This window comes from Aulonocara sp. 'chitande type north' Nkhata Bay, linkage group LG5 (genome assembly GCF_057382095.1).
Source record: "Aulonocara sp. 'chitande type north' Nkhata Bay isolate Kocher_YH1m ecotype deep benthic linkage group LG5, A_spYH_male_GT1.1, whole genome shotgun sequence".
Classification (NCBI taxonomy): Eukaryota; Metazoa; Chordata; class Actinopteri; order Cichliformes; family Cichlidae; genus Aulonocara; species Aulonocara sp. 'chitande type north' Nkhata Bay.
The window spans coordinates 45,124,539-45,146,424 of NC_141348.1; the positions used below are offsets into that span (position 1 = coordinate 45,124,539).

Here is a 21,886-nt window from a genome sequence, read left to right on the forward strand (position 1 = left end):
CTTCCCACTGTTGCCAAAGTGCTTGCTCATAGGGGGTCATATGATTGTTGGGTTTTTCTCTGTACCTATGAAGCACCTTGAGGCGACTTTTGTTGTGATTTGGCGCTATATAAATAAAATTGAATTGAATTGAGTGTCCGGCAGCCTCGCCTCTGTCAGTGCGCCCCAGGGTGGCTGTGGCTACAATGTAGCTGCCAGCAGTGTGTGAATGACTGGGTGTGTAAAGCGCTTTGGGGTCCTTAGGGACGAGTAAAGCACTATACAAATATAGGCCATTTACCATATTTAATATTAAATACAATTTTGATTACGTTCAGTTTACAATATGAAGTAAATGGAACAAAATTTTGGATTAACTGACCGTCTATATTTCATTTACACTGACCAAGCATGTCAGTGTTATTTACTAAATTTTTTCATGTTTGTGTAAAACTACAATTATTCATTTCAACTTAATATGTTTAAGCTTTAGCTATTCAATTGATCAAGTATATTGACCAGATTTGACTGGTTTCCAATCTACTCAATATTTTTAAGTGTAAAAGTGTTGCCTCAAAAATTTTAAGTAAATGTCAGTTTTAGTTTTTCGAGTGCAGGTGGTGGGGGAGGAAACTGGATAGACGCAGCTAAACGTATGGTGAGGGTGTGCTGGGAACACCTGGCAGAGGCCTCGGTCTGCGAGATCTTCAGCTCACACCTCCATCAGACCTTTGACAGCATTCTGAGGGACACTGAGGACATTGAGTCCTAATGAACCTGCTGAAGCTGCTGCAAGGAGCTGCGAGGTACTTGGTACCTGTTGTGGTGGTGACTCCCGAACCAGACAGTGGACACCGGAGGTGAAGGGACCTAAGTATTACCTAAGTAGACGTATGAAGCATTGACTATTGTCTCTGGATAATACAAGATATAACATTAAGGACCCAGATACTGCATAAAGAAGAGGAATCACAAAAGGCATTTGTAATAGATGCACGACAGACCCGACCACGTTTCCACGCTTTTCAGCATCTACGCACAAACGGCTGCAGCTTTGCAGCTCGCAGCCACACACACTAACAACACTACAGGACCCAGTTCAGCCGGCGAGCCAGGATTGTCGATGCCGCTCAGGTGCGCCCCCCTGCAGCGCCTGACTTCCCTGCTCCAGCTGAACAACATAACATTTTGATAGCTGAGATCACAGAGAGAGAACTAAATGGCGCCATCTCCAGGCTGAAAGCTAGAAAGACACCTGGAGGCTTTCCTTCAGAACGGTGCAGAGTATTCTGGAATGAATTATTACCATGCCCACTAAAGGCCTGTAGTGCAAATCAAAAATGCCACCTTCGTGGAATGAAATGGTCCTTTCAATCATCGCTAAAGACAGAAAAGGCGAGCTATTGTGGATCATATGGGCCGATTTCTGTGTCGAACGTTGATCACAAATTGTTTCTTCCCAAGCGAAACAAATGCTCCCACATCTTATACACAATATACACTTTGTTTTGCAGAGACAAGCTCATGACAACATTAAATGCTCGTCACATATCTTACATTATATTCAACAAACCAAACTAGAGGCTTTACTGGTGAGTGTGGATACAGTCAGCTGGGCTTTCTTATAGAAAGTTCTGGAACAAATTGGGACACCTCATAATTGTATTCAGCTGATTCGTACTCTATAATATCCATCTTCCAGGATTAAAATGACTGGACATCTGTCTATCCATCACACTGCAGCACGGTTCGAAGCAAGGCTGCCCCCCATCGCTGCTCTGCTTCTCTATATACAGAGAAAGTATTAAAGGTATTCATATAAATGGAGAAGAACACAAAGTGGCTTTGAGTGCGGATGATGTCTTAGTACATAAAAATATACATGTGAGCCTAATAAAACATTTTCCTCTGGTTACAAAGTGCATAAGATACAACTTAACATTGAACTACAAACCTCTGAAACAACTTAATGGATCAGCATTCAGTGAAATGTTTGGGTATTTATTTGCCAAAAGACATCTCTCGATTGGCAGAAGCTAAATGTGCTCCCTTACTCAATAAGATTAAAGAAGATAAAAGAAGGTGGAGTTCAGTTTCCTTCCTCAGTTTGAGCCACATTGTGTGAACATGAACTTGCTTCTGTGGTATCTCTATTTGTTCCAGGCGCTCCCAGTGGAAACCACCCAGAAGGATTTTCAGCAATTGATAAAATCATTTCCAGATTTATTTGGCAAAGTAGAAGACCTGGGGCTCAATTCAATTCAATTCAGTTTTATTTATATAGCGCCAAATCACAACAAAAGTCGCCTCAAGGCGCTTCATAGATATAAACCATTACAACTTTATAAAGAAAAGAGAGGTAAGCGTAACCAAGGTGACCTCCGACCCCACTTCCAGCCATCATTGCGGTGGGAGTGAACTTTGCATAAGCTGTCGCTGTGATTGGTGCGCTCCCTGACTTACCAAACCTTAAAGCGTATTTTTATGCGGCTCAAATCAAGCCTCTTGTTTATACGTGTTGTCCTGCCAGATGGAACGACACTCAACACTGAAAGACCCACCAACCCAAGCAGTTGTGGCTCGTACATATTTGGCTATGCATGTAAACATGATCCAAAACCCCCGGGTCAAAACTCAGTTGAAAATATGCGACAAAGCAAAAGAGGAAAGTTAGATGGTAAAATTCAGATACTTCAATGGTGCACATTTGACCCTGGGTTTAGGCCTGACCTCCTAGATGGCACATTTAAACACAGTGTGAAGACCTTTTCTTCACTCACACAAAACAAAAGAGTAAAAGACGTTGTCATCTTGTCAAGACTGATCCTTTAAGGGGACTTTATCATCATTATCAGCTTAAAACTTCAGACTAGTTTAGATAGCTGCAATTAAGGAACTACTTGCAGCAGAACATTGTCACCAAAACTGATCTAGATGATCGAATACTGATCGTTATCTGAAGGCTAATGGGAACAACTTAGTTATGGGTACATTTCACAAAGAGTTGTTGACCAGGAAGCCTCACTCTACGCGCTATGTTAAAGAAATGAGGGAAACATTCCAATATGAAGACTGGTTGGATGTAAGCCCTCGTGGAAATGTACAAATTCCAATATATGGGAGGACTTTAGCTGGAAATGTCTGATGCAGTTTTTCATAACACCACAGCAAATGGTCCACCTGGACACAGGTACGCTCAGCTGTCAGAGGTTATGTGGAGCATTGGCAAAGATTTGGGGACTGCCTGAAGATTAAACCCTTTTGGCTTGAGTTCCACAAATCTTTAATCACTATATTTTAAGTAAATAACATATCTTTCCAATTTTCCACCATATTATTATGAACTTCTGATAATTTGCAGGGCCTAGCAAATAAATATCTTTTTACATTTCTGAGAGAAGCAGCCAAAAAGGCTGGCTCCCTCCTGGGCCTCCCACAATATCACAGTGGAAAAATATAGTGAATGAAATGTGATGGGCTCTATGACATTTTCAATGCGGCTTAAAAACAGAACTTTTGTCAAATTGTGGAGCAACAGGGTCAGTTTTATTACAGCCAGACTTTGTTGAAATTGTTCCTTTTTTGGATTTTGGAGTAAAATGTTGTCCCTGTGATTTTTTTCATCAGGCAATAATGTGCGTCCTGTGTGGGTTTGTAAAGAAGATTTAGAATAATTTCACTAGAAATTATGCCATACTTTTTTTAAAATCTCTTGGAAAAGGTGGAGCCACAAACAAATGATCAATACTTTGAGATCATCAAGAACATCTTAAAATGGAAAAACTAACACTAAACTAGAACTCTGGGATGCACAACTGGGAAAAATGCTAGCAACAATTAAAAACACAAAAAATATATAGAGACTGGAGAAAGAAGTGACCCAGACACACTGTTCTGTAAAGACTCGGTTTAGTCACACAGACATACGAGTGTACTGTAGCAGATCTGAACTGACCAGAAGGAACAGGAAGTGGAAAACTGATCATCCGCAGAGAAACGGTTTATTTTTTGCTAAAGTAGTTATGTCTGGATCAGGTGACCCTGAATCCTCCCTTAATTATGCTGCAATAGGTGTAGACTGCTGGGGGATTCCCATGGTGCACTGGGTGTTTCTTCTTCACTCACTATGTGTTAATAGACCTGAATCACACTCTGCTGAATCACACTTGTTATTCGTGAAATTTGTGTCTGCAGGTTGATCCCTCCTCTCAATCAGTTGGACTTACTAAGGAACCTCAAGAACAAATCCGGACTCTCATTCAGGTCTGAAAGTTTCCACACAACGACTGCACAATAACTGCACCAGTGAGCCAAAAACCCTCCTCGAACTAACCTGAGAACATTTCAGGAGCTAAAATGCTAACAGACACTTTGCATTAAATAGTAATTATTAATCTCTGTCTCTCTTCCACAGCATGTCTCTATCCTGTCTTCCTTCTCTCGCAGCAGATGGCCCCGCCCCTCCCTGAGCCTGGTTCTGCTGGAGGTTTCTTCCTGTTAAAAGGGAGTTTTTCCTTCCCACTGTCGCCAAACTGCTGCTCGTAGGGGGTCATATGATTGTTGGGTTTCTCTCTGCAGGGTCTCTACAATATCGCCTTGAGGCGACTGTTGTGATTTGGTGCTACATAAACAAAACTGAATCTTCTAAATTTGTGACACGCCATTTCCTCTCCAGCTTACGAGTCATCTGCTTTAGGCTACGTGTTTGAGAATTAAACCACGGAGTCAGGTACTTCTGATTTGAGACCTTAGTTTTCACAGGAGCTACAGTATCCAGAGTCGTACGTAGTGAGGAGGTAAAGTTATTAACAAGATGATCGACCTTTGTTGGAGCAGCGTTCAGGTAGCTGCTCTGTGTTGGTACAGGGCATTGAAGATGATAACAGTGGGTGGATTATATTCTTCACCCTCTGCGTCGCATGAATAACTGCCCGTCTTTGACTGCTTTGATTTCACCTTGACTGTTTTTCCTTGCCTTGCTATCATTCTTTTCAGCACAACCTCATGTTTCACTTTATAGTTATTTTTTTCATTTTGACATAAAGTATAAACACAATTGACCTAAAAAGTAAATAAATAAAACCTGAGTGGGAAGAGTTGGACTTCTTCTATGAAAACATATTTAATTAATCATTTTCATAACTCGAACGCAAATATAAATTATAAACTGCTAAACTCAGTATGAACCGGAGCTTTTTTTTTGCAAATATTTTCATTGAAAAAAGAAAACAACACAGTACTTGCACTTACCGAAATACAATTAACCTGTCTTCATTTTCCTAAGTAAATATACTTATATATGAAAAAAACTGAACTGGAGCTTTGAGCTAATCAGGTCACTGCACAGCAGGTTTGTGCTGTAGATGAAGGAAAAGCTGTTTTTGGAAGGGTGACAATGATCAGAGTATTTCTTCTTTCTGTTATTGTTTGCAAACAGTTCTGTCTAATGATCTGTTAAAGCAAACACAGGAAAATGTTGACAGCACTTTAAACTTCAATCAGCTGCAAGCAGCCACCGCCTGAGCTACAGGTATGTCACACACACTCATCAGGATATGGCATCACAGGCTTTATTTAAAAGAAACAGAAGACAAACAGAGGACAGGTAACTGGAAGTGACATCATGATGGGGCGGGGTCACTCTATGCCTTCCTGTTTGTCTTTGATGGCGACTCTGAAGCGTTCCTCCAGCAGCGACAGCTCGCTGATCAGGTCAGTGATAGCGTTCGTGAACGCTTCCTGTCAGGAACGACATCATTTCCTGTCATTTAATTTCACTTCCTGTAACTAAGAGCTGTAATCAGAAGTGTGTTCCAAGAAGCAAGTTTAGTTTATGAGGGAAACTCGGGTTTGCTGTTCCAGAAAGGCAGTTACCATGGTAACACTTATTATAATCAATCACTCTGATGGATAAATGGATCTTATTCGAGTGAAGTTCAGGCTGAGATGGCTTTAAAACTAAAGCTGAACTAAATGTGTTTAAAGTCACTGCAGACAGTCTGATTGTAATCTGATTACATTTCACATTGAAATGTAATCAGATTGAGGTTCGGTCATTTAAAGTCAAAATGAGCCTCGGCAGATTTTCCACTGAAAATCACCTGAGTCAGCCTCGGCAGGTCGACCCAGAACCAGATCAGCCAGAACATGGGCTCCGTGACGGATCAGCAAACCAAGTCCATTTGCACAGCAGGACGGATCCAAACAGATTTTTGATCAGGGATTCAGATCGGATAAATCCCAGATCCAGGTCTGCTTGGTCATGTCCCAGCTGATCCCATCTGGATCCGCTCACAGCTCTGCTCTGATCTGCATTCCTGATTTAAAATGTGTCATTCTTTCAAAACTATCCTGATACATCCTGATCCTGTAGAAGCTGAGACGTCTGTAATAGTATGCACATAACCCAGTGGGAACACGCTCAGAGCTGAATGAACTAACCAATCACCCTTCTGGAACAGGAAACTCAGAGTCTGATGAACATACTTCCTGGAATATCCCACAGGTGTGTGCGTGTTACCTGTGGGCTGTAGTCAGGTGTGGTCTGCACTCTGATGACGATCTTGTGCTCCAGAGGATGAGGAACTTTATAACCAGCAAACAGAACCTGAGGGTCCTTCAGCAGCTGACTGACCACACACACACACACACACAGAAAGTCATTTGATTGGTGGACAGACTGTAAGGATGAGCAGATTAGTGTGAATGATGTGTGTGCAGCTCACAGGAAGAATATTTGAGGATCAGTTCATTAACTTTGCTGACTTTATGATCAGGCACTGGGACAGCCGCCTATGGTGGCTTACACTAAGACCTGTTTCCCATCAGCAGCATGTCATGGTTTATTAAAAAACAAAAAGCAAGCAGAGATCAAATATTACAAGACTATGTTCTGGTTTTCTGAAAAAACCTCCTAGCTACCTGTAAGACGGAACCACCTGCAGGCTGCGTGCTAGCATCTGTCTCTGAGCCGCTGCTTAGCGTTTGTCTGGCTGTTAGCCTCAACTTAGCCAGCTGTGAAGCCGGGTCTGGGACCCTTACGCTCGGATGACTTTAGCGGGCTGTTGTTAGTTAGCCTGTTGTTAGCCTGGATGTAGCGGTGTGATGCCTTTGCGGCCGTGTCTCAGGGCCTTACGCTCGGATGATGTTGCCCAGCGTGTGGTCCTCCTTGTTCAGGGTGAACAGGCAGGCGTTCGGGACTTTGGTGTCCTTGCTGATGCTGATCTTTTTCTCCCCTTCGAACAGCAGGAACGACTCGAAAGCGGGAGGCGCGTTCATCTTACCTGTTCGCTGCTGCTGCTTCCTCTAAATTTTATTGTCGGTTGGCAAACAACTGAATGGTGCATTACCGCCTCCAACTGGTGTGGAGTGGGGACTGGAGCGTCGCTCAAAAAAACCCAAACCCCTATTCGCTGACGTTTTGGGTCAGTTGTCTTCTCTCCACCTGATATTTCTGACACCCGAATATAACATGTTCTATCGTTTCCTCTTCTCCACTGTCGTCACATTTCCCTGTATTATGTTTCCCTATCATGAATAGTGTAGTGTTCAAACCAGTATGTTCTAATCTTATTCTCGATATGGCCACCTCCTCTCTCCTACTCCTTTCTGAGCTCCTCATTTCTCCTTCCCTCCTTTGGATTTCATCCAATCACGTCCCCTCTTTTCCTCCTCCCACTGTTTTGCCATCTTTTCTTCATTTCTTGCCTTACCATACTCTTTATCTCTGTCTAGCTAATACCCAGGTCGACTATCCCGTGTTTTGTGGCTTCCTTTGCAGCTCTATCTACCATTTCATTTGCTCTGGCCCCACAGTGAGCTGGAATCCATAAAAACACGCCTGTAAGTCCCGTCATGTGTATTCTGTGAAGTGTTGCTGAACCTCTGCTAGGACATCTGCTCTGCTTTCTGAGCGGCTACTCTGTAAACTGATCAATGACGAGCCTGAGATCTGGGACTCTCCACCATTTGACCCAAGATCTAAAGAAGCTTCTCGGATGAGAGGTGAAACGCCTTCAAGCAACATAAAGAAGTCCAGACGCTTTTCTTTCCAAGCTCCTTAGACTACAATGACCTGGATGACTGAGAACCTCCACAGACATGAAAATAAAAAGAAAACATTAAATGTAGTGTATGTGTTAAAAAATGAAATACATCATTCAAAAAGATGTGGAATTGTTTCACTGACTGTTTGACAGTTTTACAGTACAAGATTCATCCAGATCATTTCTATAGTTTTAATAAATTGGTTTGTTATTCGACCTTGTTGGTGATTAAATACTTCTTATTGTAAGTCCATATCAATGGCTCATTAATATTCATAAAGTTACTGTTCCAGTAAAACTGACAGTGAGGGGTTACAGGACAATGAATCATATATGTTTTATCCAGTATATTAATGGCATCTCTGAGAACATCTTTATTCAGTGCTGTCTGTATATTTGGTCCATTTGTGTCATCATGAAACACTGTACTGTGTTCTCTTACAGATACGGGAACATCACAGGTCCTCACAAACACAGGATATGGAAGAAAATGACCTTTTTACCTTCACTAGCTGGGACACATCATTAATATTATTTTGGATCCTTATATAATATTGATTTATTTCTGTTTTCCCACACAAAGTAATAAAGTGCAGCATCGACTGTTCTACGAATGATTTAGGAACATTTTTACTTTTGCAGGATACACTGAGTGTGAATATCCCTGTTTAAGATAAAAGGATCAGTGATCGATCGCTCATGAGCCACAGATCAAATCTGTTTTTCATTTTTGGATTTAAATGCTGGAAATTAGAAATGACCCTCTCAGACTGATCTCGACAGATGTTAGTTCCCAAATAAGTCATCTGTTCTTTGACAGGAAAACCTTCTGTAAGGACACAAACCTCTCCGACAGGAACAGGACACATTTTCATGTTTAAAGTCAGACCTGATACTCCAGAGAAAGCATTAATGCAGTTTATCATCTTTGTTTTGAACTCATCTTTAATGAAGACAGCTGTATCACCTGCGAGCTAACAGCATTTCATTTTCTGATGGAAACTCTCCGAGTGGTTCCCACCAAAGTTTAACTGAGCTATTACATCATTCTCACTGTGGATCTGTGCTGTCAGAGCCTCCGCGTGACATCATCTGGTGGTCACCTTTCACTAAGCTAGGCTTGAAGAGACAGCAGTCTGATATTTAATTTAAGTTATCCTGAAACAGAGCTGTAATCATAAACAGAAGGTAAAACATTTATTTACAGGCATATTTATTATGACAGGTAAGTGAATACACAAATGTATATTTATGTAATTTTGTTTGTTTACTAAAACCGATTTCTGACTTGTTGGGCTCTGTTATGACGTCAGCATTAAAAGACGTTTGGATCATTTCGTCGTTCACGCTGCCTAATCACAACGCACCTCCCTTTACTTGGCAGGCCTGCCATTGGCCAGCCAAAGCTGGCTTGTTTTTAAAGGTCGGGCGCTGATTGGCCGACTGTGTAAGAAACAGTCGGTTTAAATCGGGGGCGGGAGCGTGTTCCGTTTGAATCCAACAGACAGTAGCTGTACTCTGGCCGACAAACCCCGACCGACAACCGGTGAGTCCGTACCGGGAAGAGTTTTTGTTTGTTTATAGTCTCCTCTGGGTAATAAACAGGCTAGCCGCAGAGCCAACGCTTAGCCGACCGGTGGAGCTAACAGCTAGCACCTTTAGCACGACGTCGTCACAGTGAAGGTGAGCCTCGTCTGTTAACGGGGTAAGGTCTGAGTAAAACACCCGAACGGTGGCCTGAGAGGCGGATACAGCTGGAGACGAGTCCTCGGAGCTGGATCCGGTGCCAGCGTTTAGCTGCTGTTAGCTTAGAGGGAGAAACACGGGAGGTGAGCCGCAGAGGAACCCGGGCCTTCTAACCTCACTTTGTCTGATTCAGCAGAACAGGACGGTAACGCTCATGGCCTCCCAGAACATGGACCCCGCAGCGGCTGCAGCTTCCAGCACCGCCGCTCTGAAAGGCAGCGACAGCGGCGGCAGCGCGGCCAGAGGCTCTGTGTCCAAACGGTGTGTGTTTGTGTGAGAGAGAGACTTTTCCTATTGTGTGTTTTCATATTGGGTGTTTGTGTCAGCTCTCAGTGCCAATTTCTGACTCTACCTGTCGGACAGGTGTTAGCAGGTACACTTCCTGTTCACGGTTGATTAAACTTTATTAGTACAGCTGTTGGTAAACAATGATGCGCTTGGTTTCCGTGTGCTGTGCCGCCATTCGATTACACCAGTGGCCCTGTCCCACTAGTACCGGCTCGGTTTTTAGGGGTTTTGTTTGTTTGTTTTTTAATAGTACGTGCTATCCTAAAATGTGACATCAACTGACTGGGTGCCACCCATTGGCTAGTCAGTAGCGTCGATCGATGGGGCCTGAAGGCGTGTCCTTCACGAAAATCAAAGCCGCCATATTTAAAACCCGGCAACTGGGGAAACCAACAACCCCAGAAACGGAAAACTACTAGAGTCGTGCTGAGTAGGTACTTGTGTGAAAGGGCTAAAAGTGACGCTGTTCAGCAGGTGATGGGTGGGGGCAGCTCCTACAGGTGTGGAGTGACAGGCAAACTTAGTATCACAGTTGCCTCAGTCTGAGTCATACAGATGGGCAAGTTTACCTGATCCTCTCTGCACAGCACCTGTCTGAGCTGCAGTTTCATGAAGGGCTGAGTTGAGTTCAGGAGGAAACACCAGAACAACAAAGGAGGCAGGCTCCTCCTTAATCTGAGCCAAAAGTGAAACACTGAACTGAGCATGTGCAGCAGATTCTGAGCTTCCTGTTTGTGTCTGCAGGCTGCAGCAGGAGCTGATGACGCTCATGGTGAGTCCAGTCTTCATCAGTGTTCTGTTCTAACCTGTAACACCTGAGGTCATGTGACACCCTCCATGTGTCCTGAAGTCATGTGACAGTCTCTCTCTCTGGTGCAGATGTCAGGTGATAAGGGGATCTCTGCGTTCCCAGAGTCAGATAATCTGTTTAAGTGGGTTGGAACCATCGATGGCGCTCAGGGGACGGTATGTACACACGGATCATTTGGGTTACTCTGCTCTCAGCAGAAAGTTAAATTCTGCTCTGTCTTACCTGTTCAGGTGTACGAGGGCCTCAGGTACCGCCTCTCTCTGGAGTTTCCTGCCGGTTACCCGTACCAGGCCCCACGCGTAAAGTTTGTCACACCATGTTTCCACCCCAACGTAGACGAGCACGGCTTCATCTGCCTCGACATCCTGAAGGACAAATGGTCAGCGCTCTACGACGTTCGCTCCATCCTGCTGTCCATCCAGAGCCTGCTGGGAGGTAAATGCGTCATCACCCCAGCACTGTCCAAGCTCTGCCCTCTGACCTCACTGTCACTCTGCTTCCTCCTCAGAGCCGAACAACGACAGTCCTCTTAATGGTGTGGCGGCCGAACTGTGGGACAACCAGGAAGGTGAGACCACGTAAACTCCCCGCTGTGCGCAAACACGTTAACAGCTGCGTGAAGCAGGACTGATGGTTGTTGGTTTTTTTTTGTTTTTGTTTTTGTTTTTTCTTTCAGCTTTCAGAACTCATCTACGCTCGACCTTCCAAAATTGAAGCTCCGCCTCCTCATGTTCGTCTGTCTTCCGTGTTTGTATCATATTTTTATGTTTGTCAATAAAGTTCTTAATTCAACACAGTGTGTTATTGATCTGAGCAGCTGAAATATGCTGTCCTCCCCTGACACACCGCATGCAGGCTGGGCTTCTCTTTTCAAAATTAAGCTGGTTTTACTTTGAAAGACTAGGAGGAAAAGGAGGAGCCTTGGGTGGGGTCTTTTCTTCTTTTCTTTTTTTTTTTTTTTTCTTCTTTGCTGCTGCATCATGACATCAATACTCAAGTACACTTTATAGTTCACCTGAGTGCAAGTGAATTCATCCTTTGATTGGAAAGGCAGTACTTGATGACATCACAGCTCAGTCTCAGTGTGTTTTTGACACTGCCCTTAATTTCATTGAATAATATTGACAATGGAAATTAAACTGCGGGAATGTCTTAAAGACAAAGACCTGGACGGCCGCTCATTTTCTGCTTAATTCAGATCAAACTGAGATTATTGTACTCGGCCCTGAAAAGCTTAGAAATATGGTCTCTAAGCAGATTCTTCCTCTGGATGGCATTACCGTGGCCTCCAGTAACACTGTGAGGAACCTTGGAGTCATGTTTGACCAGGACATGTCCTTCAACGCACATATTAAACAAATATGTAAGACTGCTTTTTTCCATTTGTGCAACATCTCTAAAGTTAGAAATATCCTGTCTCAGAGTGACGCTGAAAAACTAGTTCATGCATTTATTACTTCCAGGCTGGACGACTGCCTTCAGTTTTCAGGCCCCTCTTCTGTGGAACCAGCTTCCAGTTTGGATTCAGGAGACAGACACTATCTCTACTTTCAAGATTAGGCTTCAAACTTTCCTTTTTGCTAAAGCATATAGTTAGGGCTGGACCAGGTGACCCTGAATCCTCCTGTAGTTATGCTGCAGGTGAATCCATGCATTGTGTATTTTATCTCAGTATGTACCTGTCTATCACCTCCTAAAGGATAGTTCAACCATCCAGTGGCATTTTTCTTCTGTGACATGTTAATAATTAATCACTGCAGATATTGATCTGCCAGCTTTATTTAGACTTATTTAATATTGATTGTTTAAACATCACAATGACAAATGAACCCAGGTTTTCTTCTGTTTCCTCTAAAACACGATTCTCCCATCTTAATGGAAACACTTAAATCTACATCTACCCGACGCAGCCCAGCCCACAGCATGCCGTCTTCTTGGAACCGGCAATGACCTCAACCTCCATCAGGTCCTCCAGGCTCTCCACCAGGTCATCTGGCTCACCGCGGGCTTCAGCCCACGCCGGCTGGGTCGCCTCCACCGACCAGAACGCCACGGGAACCTGCAGAGCAACGGTGAGACACTCAGAACAAAAAACAAAGCAGCGGCACAGAATTCAGCCGTTTATAAAGCAACCTAAAGAGCAGACAGGTGACTCTGCAACAGTTAAACCTCACAGTCCAACAGGAAGTGTTCCATATGCTTCCCCTCACCCTCTGTTGCATCTCGCTCATCATAGTTTCCAGTCCTGTGATGTGATTGGTCAGATCTGGGCTTGGTTCCACCTCCGAGGTGAGCCATGGCAACTGGACTGAGGCCACCCGAGCTGCCACGCCCACCACGCCATCAACACATCCTATAAATTCAGAAGGACAGGTGAGAAACAGATGGTCAGGTGGATGAGAAAAACACTTCCTCAGGTAAGTTCAGCTTCTTGGTGACTGAGGTCCTGGAATTTATGAAGGCAAGGCAAGTTTATTTGTATAGCACAATTCAACAACAAGGTGATTCAAAGTGCTTTACAGAGACATTAGAAACAAAAACAAATAAAAAGCATGATTTAAAATTGATTAAAACAAACAAACAAACTAATTAACAAACAAACAAAACAGTATATAAAATCAAAACAGATAAAATCAGATAAAATCAGTAGTTAAATGTAAGTTTTGAAATTTAAGCTTAAAAGTGTGGATTTGGTGCTTTATTCAAATGCAGCTGAGAACAGGTGAGTCTTCAACCTGGATTTAAATAAACTGAGTGTTTCAGCTGATCTGAGGCTTTCTGGGAGTTTGTTCCAGATATAAGGAGCATAAAAGCTGAATGCAGCTTCTCCGTGTCTGGTTCTGACTCTGGGAACTGATAAAAGACCGGATCCAGATGACCTGAGGGATCTGGAAGGTTCATACTGGGTCAGGAGGTCACTGATGTATTTTGGTCCTAAACCATTCAGAGCTTTATAGACCAGCATCAGAACTTTAAAGTCTATCCTCTGACGGACAGGCAGCCAGTGTAAAGACCTCAGAGCTGGACTGATGTGGTCCACTTTTTTGGTCTTAGTGAGGACTCGAGCAGCAGAGTTCTGAATGAGCTGTAGTTGTCTGACTGATTTTTTAGGTAGACCTGTAAAGATGCTGTTACAGTAATCAAGCCTACTAAAGATGAATGCATGGACTAGTTTTTCCAGGTCTTGTTGAGACATCAGATCTTTGATCCTTGATATATTCTTGAGGTGATAGTAAGCTGATTTTGTTATTGTCTTAATGTGTTTTTCTAAGTTTAGGTCTGCATCCATCACTACACCCAAATTTCTCACCTGGTTTGTGGTTTTTAGATGTATAGATTGAAGTTCTCTGGTGACCTGTAATCGTTTTTCTTTGGCGCCAAAGACTATTACCTCAGTTTTGTTTTTGTTTAGTTGGAGAAAATTGTGGCACAACCAGTCATTGATTTCCTCAATGCATTTACCAAGAGCCTGCACAGGGCCTCAGTCTCCTGGTGACATTGTGATATATATTTGTGTGTCATCTGCATAGCTGTGGTAGTTTATTTTGTTGTTGTTTATAATCTGTGCCAGTGGGAGCATGTAGATGTTAAACAGAGGGGGTCCCAAGATGGAACCTTGGGGAACTCCACATGTGATACTTGTCTGCTCAGATGTGAAGTTACCTATTGATACAAAGTATTTCCTGTTTTCTACGTATGTTTTGAACCAGTTTAGTACAGTTCCTGAAAGACCTGTCCAGTTCTCCAGTCGTTTGAGTAATATGTTGTGGTCAACTGTATCAAATGCTGCACTGAGATCCAGTAAAACTAGGACTGACATTTTTCCACTGTCTGTATTCAGACATATGTCATTAAACACTTTGGTCAGAGCGGTTTCAGTGCTGTGGTTCTGTCTAAAACCTGACTGGAAGGCATCGTAGCAATTATTCTGTTTTAAGAAGTAACTGAGCTGTTGAGAAACTGCTTTTTCAATGATCTTACTTAAAAATGGGAGATTTGAGATCGGCCTGTAGTTTTTCATTTGTGTCTTGTCAAGATTGTCCTTTTTCAGTATAGGTTTGATTACAGCAGTTTTTAGTGGTTCTGGAAACACGCCTGATATTAATTAAAAATGTTTTCCCAGCTAAAGATCTAACGTTTAATAAAGCCAGCTTAAGTGTTTTAGAGGCATTACTTGTCCCCTCGTGTTTGGGAGCAGTCTGTGGCACACAAGGTATGTTTACTATGTTCAAAGATCTTTTAGAGTGCACCTCTCTGTGTTTTGACCAGGCCACATGTCTCCTGTCACCTAAAAGTACAGAGATTTTAAAACCTTCTAGTAAACAGGGTCCCAGCTTCTCCTGGGAAAAGTCACCACTGCCATAATCCTCACAGCCCGGACCCTCCACACATCACACATCAGACTGCGGAGACAGGGCATGAAGGTGGTAAGGAGGAACTAAGGGGGGTGAGGCTGAGCAATGTGACTTCGATCGCTCTGTTGAGGGTGGGGCTCGATGGCGAACCTTTGGCAGCTCTGGTGGGGGGTTTATGGGGGACAAAAGGGGATTGGGCCGGGGGGTAGATCTGAGCCCAGCATTGACCCGCTCCATCATCTCCTCAGTGAATTTCAGGTGTGGGGAGGAGGGAGAAAGGGAGGGGGAGGAGGGTGATGGCCTGTCAGGGGTTTGGGGGACTGGGGAAGGTCGTGGTCCCTGGTCCTGGTCGTTGGTGTTGTTGAGAGAGTTGGAGGCAAATAGGGACCCCTCTTCTTGCCTCAGATGTCTCTCCTTTCTGAGGCTCTTCCCGGGTGGGGGCAAATGGAGCTCCTCCTCAAGGTTTCTGCTGGGCTTTGTCTGTTCTTGGAGTACTGTTTGTTCCTCTTTATGAGATAACTCCTCGTTTATCTCAGCCTTGGCACCAAGCACGGATGGATGACGTATGGAATAAAACAAGTTGGAGGTGAACAGTTTCACCCCTGACTTGTTAAAATTAAATCCATTTGCTTTGAACAGATGCCTGCGTTCCCAAAAAATATTAAAGTTGTTGATAAAATGCACTGAGTGGTCAGCACATGCTGATATAAGCCATTTATTCAGTGTAAACAACCTGCTGAATCTCTCGTCTCCTCCTCTGACCGGCGGTACAGGTCCACTGATGAATACAGCTGCATTCAGAGAGTTTACAGTGTTTAATAATCCAGTAAAGTCCCGTTTCAGAACCTCCGACTGTTGTTTGGACACATCGTTTGACCCTGTATGCAGAACAATGTTTGTCACAGTTGGATATTCATCTGCAATTTGAAGAATTCTCTCCTTCAGGTTGTTGACCATATCGTTAGGAAAGCAGAGGACTTTAGTGTTCTTACCGCACATCCTTTGTACATCCTTTACGGCAGAGTCACCCACAATCAGAGTTTCAGGCCTAGCCTTTAGCTTTCCCTGTGGTCTTTCACTTTTCAACAGATTTTCAGACCTTATTTCGCTGCTTTTAGATGGATGGTTGTCCGATATAGATCCAGGGTCCTTTGATAGTGGAGCAAATCTGTTCTGCAGTTTCACATTCAGTTGTTTTGGAGGTTTGTTGTTAACCTTCCTATTCACGGTTGTCCAGTCCTGTTTCCTCTCGTATACAGGGGTAGAAGAGCTTCTCTGTCTCGTAGGAAGTGAAGGCCAGTCGGTTTCAGAGATTTCAGCTCGCTGTGCCCTGCCTGTGATACGTCCTCCCCCTTCCAGGAGACATGATTTATGTCTTGGTTTTGCACCAAGACAGTCCAAGGGGGGATTATCACTTGAGGATTTATAATAATGCACAGAGTCTACTTTCTTGGTCATGTTATCTGTGCTCCTTAGCTATGTGCTAGCTTGCTCATCGCCATTGTTTTGAATCAAAGGCAAGGTTGTTTCATTTCCACACAGTCCATTTACCTCCACGTTTACTTCTAAGCGATGAATTTTTGTCTCCAGTACTGCAATCTTCTGCAGGAGGCTGTGGTAGTCATCTGTGGAGAGGGAAGGCATCTTGTTGCTAGTTAGCCTAGCGGTTAGCACCTTTCCAGGCTATTGAGGCTGTTCGGTGCCCAGACGCTGTAATCAGGCTTCAGCTGTGTCTAGGCCACAGACACACGGAGCGCTGAGGATAAGGTAACTATAAAAATGTTGCTGTTTCTGTTAAGAACACTTTAGTCCTAATGATCTATAAGTGTCCAGAAGCTATCGCAGGTAAGCTCATACGGAAAAAAGGGAAAAAATCAGCATAAAAATCAATAAAAGAAGCAAAGCATTTAAGAGCAAAGAGATGAAGCGTCCACACTCACAAAAGGGGAGGAGCAACATAAAGTAGATCAGTAAGAGGTCGATAACGGGTCAGTAACGGATCGATAAGAGCACAATCTGATGTCCCCGTGCTCGTGTTGTTCCTGGACAATCAAAACTAATGCTTGTCATGGTTCAACACTGCCAGTCACTGTGCGTCGGCTTATAACACAAAATCTCCCTCTCTGTCTTTCACTCACACACCACCATCAACTTTGCTAAATTGCTAATGAAAAACATTGATCAGGCAGCTGTGATTGAGCAGCGATCTCCATCCAACTCTTTTCATGGTTGGTGTGGTCGCGATAGATCGAAAAGGCTCAGATGAGCCAAAGTTCTACAAGTTGTGCCTCCATCGCTTGTGTCCAGATCACACGCTGCACTGTTGCTCCGCGCGTGCGTAGAGGCTGCAGTGACGCCCTCACGAGGGGCGACAGGATTTCAAACAGGTTTGATTTTCTTGCAACCATATGATTGATGATTGTGTGTTAATCGCTTCTCGTTACCTTATGTATACTACACGACGCACGACACACGATTAAGGCGACACTCTGGCCAAAATGGGACAAAAATCGCAGTGTATGCCCAGCATTAGGTAAGCTTTCGGTTATAGCAGAAAAATAACCTCTGTGACACGCGTTAGCCTATAAAAAAAAACTTGAGGTCTCCATGGTAACGTTCCTACATTGGACAAGAAAGCGCAGGTTACACATACACTACAAGCTAGAGCTGGGCGATATGAGATTTTTTCATATCACGATATGTTTTTTTCATTTCAGGCGATAACGATATCTATCACGATATGAGCCAAATAACTATATTTGTAAGATTTAAATGTGCCGTTGCTCACAAGTAAAATGTGAAATAATCAGCAGCTTGTTTTGATTTAAATATTTATTTCCCATAATAAGTTCAACAGGGTAGATGTACTTAAGGAACATGAGACTTTTTCAGGTAAATAAAGGCAAATATTGCAAACTACACAAAAGGCAGCCGCTAAAGCGTTTAAGTTTCAAAATAGAACAAACGAAACAGACTAAATTGTCAATTCCACTTAGAAACAAAATATTAATTCTAAAAATAAATCTTAGTTTGTTTTACAGAAGAACAGACAAAACTGACTAACTTTTGTCAATATCAAATAAACTGAGAACTAAAAGGAAATTCTCAATCTCTCCTTGTTGTATAGCTGAGCTTTTCAAACAGTTTTAACAGTTACTTTAGTCTGACAAAAGCCGAATGAAGAATTAGCGCTTCCAGTCAGAGACTGAGGCTACGTCCACACGTACACGGGTATTTTTGAAAACGGAGATTTTCCGTTTTCGTTTTAAAAAATAATCCCGTCCACACATAAAGGCAGAAATGAAGGAAAACGCTGCTATGAACATGCCAAAGCAGCAGGTGGCGCTAGATTCCTAACCGTGCAGAAATGTTGGCCAATCAGAAGTCTAGAAGCCTCGGTGGGAAAAAGTAAACAAAGCTGGGGCATAGAAGCAGAACCGAGTCGTATGTGTGGAGGGACAGTAACTGTGTGTATATGTAAGCATTTAAACACTGCAGAGAGTAGAATTAACAGTATTGTAGAAATTCATTTCACCGAAACAATAACGTGGCGCACAGTGTGACGTCAAAAAATGCGCACACCTTTGATGCTGCGTTTTCTCAGTTTTTCTAGTCCACACATAAATGCAAAAACGGAGTTTTTAAAAATCTTCGCTTTCAGTGACCAAAAACGCCGTTTACGTTTGGACGAAAGGTGCAAACACATAGAAAAATCTGCGTTTTCAAAAATACCCGGGTACGTGTGGACGTAGCGCATGCACCAGTTTATTGTATTTCCAGACTTGCTTTCGGCACAATTTACAGTGCAGCTACTCTGTTTTTTGTCAGACTTGAAATAGCCGAAATACCTTCACACTACGGAGCTTCTCTGGCTCTTCCGTTCGACAATCTCTCCGGCATTGGAACCATCATCTGTTTTCTCTTCGGTCACGCTCGGTTGATTTTTCTAGTCGGCACACTCATTTCCTCCATTACCCGGGCAGTACAGTGGCTGGCTGCTTCCCAAACAAATACACATGTGCGGCTTGGCACTTGTGCTGTACGTAACAAGTCACGCGACGTGACGCTGCGGCTGTGATTGGTTCAGCTCTGCGCTACGTAATTTGGATTGGCTGTTCTTTTTTTTTTTTTTAAGAGGACAAGAGCGGCGAGGTCTATCGCGATAGTTGAATTTTTCTATCGAGAAAAAGTTATATCGCGATACATATCGTTATCGTTCTATCGCCCAGCTCTACTACAAGCTAAAAGTTTCTCCAGTTTTTCATTAAAAATGTTTGATGTCTCATTGCACTCTGAAGTGAAAGCGCAGCACAAATAAGCAATTGGAGTAAAAAGTAAATGAATAAATAATGGAATCAGTTTATAGACCAAAGTGTATTGTAAACTTTGACTCGTCAGTAGCCTCCTTTGGCAATGGAATACAATAGAAATCAAATATTCTCCCATATCTGTAGCAGAAGTTCCCATAAATGTGGACGTTGTAGGCTGCTTTGCTTTCGCTCTTCTGTCCAGTTCAAACCAGCTCGATGGGGTTTAAGTCTGCAGACTGTGCTGCACACTCCATGTTTCCAAGCTCACCATCTTGTTCTTTGTTCCTGAGGTAGTTCTGGCACTTTTGCTATGGGTCATTATCTTGCTGTAGGATGAACCCCTGACCAACTAGGTGCATGCCAGAGGGTCCTGCATGGTGCTGCACAATGCTGTGGCAGCTGTTCTGGTTCAGGGAGCCTCTCACTCTGTACGAGTCACCGACTCTGGATCAGCAAACAGCCCCAGACCATCACACGTCCTCCTCCATGTGTGACAGTTGATGCCACACACTGTGGACCCATCCTTTACCTACTCGGCAGCGTACAAAGATCCTGCGTGATGACTCATCAGTCCATAAAACCTTCTTCCAGTCTGCAGTATTACAATGGCGGTGTTTCATGGCACAGCCAAACCTCTGTCTTGTTCTGACATCTTAGTGATGTCCTGTCAAACCTGCAGCTCGAAGTCTTCTCTTCATTGTCATCTCTGCGATATACAGTACATAGAGAGACGAGACAACGAGGCTCCAGTTCCATTCAGTGCAAAAGAAAAACAATAAATATAGGAAGAGTAAGAAATAAATATACAGTTTGAGACTGAGGTGAGGGAAAACTGAGACTTGCTCACTACGACCACTATTACTCTGTGCTTGAAGCTGTTGTCCTGTGAGCCGCCTATCAAGCTGTTAACTCTCAGAAACTTCTGGTTCAGTTGTGTTTTTGGGTCTGCAGACCTCTTCCTGTCACAGTTTGGAAAGACAAACATTTATAAGTGTTATGATGCTCCGTCTCTCTTCCATTGTTAATCACCTTTTTCTCCCCGTTTTTGTACCAACACACTACTGTTCAGCTGATGGTCACGAGGGTACATCAGTGTGTTCCAACACTGCTTTTATGCAGAGGGGGAAGTAATCCAGGAAAGTGGGAACACCTGTAGGAATTAGTAGCACCAGCTTTCAAGGCTTGACCAGCCTCCATTGCTGCAGAACAGCTTTAAAATTTTAACACGTTGTGTGTTTCCTTGAAAAAGGCCTTTATGTATAATTCTGAAATGTGCATTATTTTTTCAGTTTTAGCTAACCTTACCTTTAACCTCTGGCAGTTCACCGCTTACCTTTGTACCTTTTCAAGCTATTCATTGGACTGAACAACTTGAATTGCAATAAAAACTTGTTCTTAAACCTACTCGAGTACTCCTCGATTTAGACATTCAAGCAAAAACACTTGCAGGTGATTTACCGGTTCACGACTCGGCCACAACAGACATCTTTTACACAAAGTTAGCCAATCTCACATCAGAACTAAAATCAGCTGACCTGTGTTGACCAGCGAGCGCCTGTTGCTGTGCTCAGTCAGGGGGAACTGCCCAATTAGGTCACAGGCCTTACGCAGGTCATACAGGAAGTGCTCCAATGCTGACAGGAAGAGAACCCACAGACGCTCCAAAACCTGCCTGTCCTGCACACCTGAGGGGGCAAAGTCAGAGTTTGAAAGCGAGCGCAGCAGCCGGCAGGACAGCCCTGAAGACACATAAGGGAGATGGAGCAATGAGAGTCAGGTGAACACGTGAGACAGCGAGAAACACACAGGTGAGAAGGACAGGTGAACCACAGACAGGTGTTACCACTGCAGATCCGGTGAGCCACAGCTCTCGTCTCATCCAACTCATCTCGCAGGAAGCTGCCGTCGGCTGAGCTACCGACCAACGCAACCAGCTGCTGGAAACATGAAGTGACCCGACTGAGTGCATCCTGAGCGCGCTCACATTCATGCTGTCGCCGCCGTGCCGCCAGCTCGTCCACTGAACGACGCCAACGACTCATTATGTCGACCGCCTGGAGGGAGGAGAGAGGTAGGACAGGTGCTGTTCAAACATCTAAAACTGAATATCTAAATCTGGGTGATGCTTAGACAAGTAAATGTAAAATCACCTGTATGACCCACCTGTGGATGTGCCTTTATAGAACACCTGTATGAAAGAAGTTGTACCTGCTGCAGCTTCTTCCTCTGTGGTGGAGAGCAGCTCTTGCCAGGTTTCTATAAACACTCTTGCTCTTCTCTCTGAGGATAGCGTGTTTTTAATTAACACGCAGCGACAAGCTGATGCCCAAATGCTCCTGGGACTCCACCCAC

At 43.7% G+C, this 21,886-nt stretch overlaps 3 protein-coding genes across 9 annotated transcripts; 1 reads left to right on the top strand and 2 right to left on the bottom strand.

Moving 5' to 3' along the window:
* Positions 1–5,533: 5,533 nt before the first annotated feature.
* Positions 5,534–7,410, bottom strand: polr2j (RNA polymerase II subunit J). Its single transcript, XM_086294356.1, has 3 exons — positions 7,115–7,410; positions 6,500–6,608; positions 5,534–5,718 (listed from the first exon to the last, which is right to left on the bottom strand). The coding sequence occupies exons 1-3, from the start codon at positions 7,255–7,257 to the stop codon at positions 5,617–5,619; spliced, it is 354 nt and encodes a 117-aa protein (XP_086150482.1). The 5' UTR covers positions 7,258–7,410; the 3' UTR covers positions 5,534–5,616.
* A 2,005-nt stretch (positions 7,411–9,415) lies between these two features.
* Positions 9,416–11,661, top strand: LOC147331469 (ubiquitin-conjugating enzyme E2 C-like). 5 transcript variants are annotated; one of them, XM_086293798.1, is made up of 7 exons: positions 9,416–9,570; positions 9,907–10,031; positions 10,803–10,830; positions 10,938–11,024; positions 11,100–11,304; positions 11,378–11,437; positions 11,546–11,661. In XM_086293798.1, the coding sequence occupies exons 2-7, from the start codon at positions 9,925–9,927 to the stop codon at positions 11,581–11,583; spliced, it is 525 nt and encodes a 174-aa protein (XP_086149924.1). In that variant the 5' UTR covers positions 9,416–9,570; positions 9,907–9,924; the 3' UTR covers positions 11,584–11,661. The 5 variants fall into 5 exon arrangements, with proteins under 5 accessions (XP_086149924.1, XP_086149927.1, XP_086149926.1 ...); XM_086293801.1 differs by having other exon boundaries at positions 9,458–9,570; positions 9,904–10,031; XM_086293800.1 differs by having other exon boundaries at positions 9,460–9,729.
* A 971-nt stretch (positions 11,662–12,632) lies between these two features.
* LOC147331470 (regulator of G protein signaling 9-binding protein) lies at positions 12,633–21,808 on the bottom strand. 3 transcript variants are annotated; one of them, XM_086293804.1, is made up of 4 exons: positions 21,378–21,808; positions 21,070–21,273; positions 13,080–13,222; positions 12,633–12,928 (listed from the first exon to the last, which is right to left on the bottom strand). In XM_086293804.1, the coding sequence occupies exons 1-4, from the start codon at positions 21,574–21,576 to the stop codon at positions 12,767–12,769; spliced, it is 708 nt and encodes a 235-aa protein (XP_086149930.1). In that variant the 5' UTR covers positions 21,577–21,808; the 3' UTR covers positions 12,633–12,766. The 3 variants fall into 3 exon arrangements, 2 of the variants coding, with proteins under 2 accessions (XP_086149930.1, XP_086149929.1); XM_086293803.1 differs by lacking the exons at positions 12,633–12,928; positions 21,070–21,273; positions 21,378–21,808 and adding an exon at positions 16,217–17,606 and having other exon boundaries at positions 13,102–16,102; XR_015129194.1 differs by lacking the exons at positions 12,633–12,928; positions 21,070–21,273; positions 21,378–21,808 and adding an exon at positions 15,182–17,606 and having other exon boundaries at positions 13,149–13,222.
* Positions 21,809–21,886: the final 78 nt, after the last annotated feature.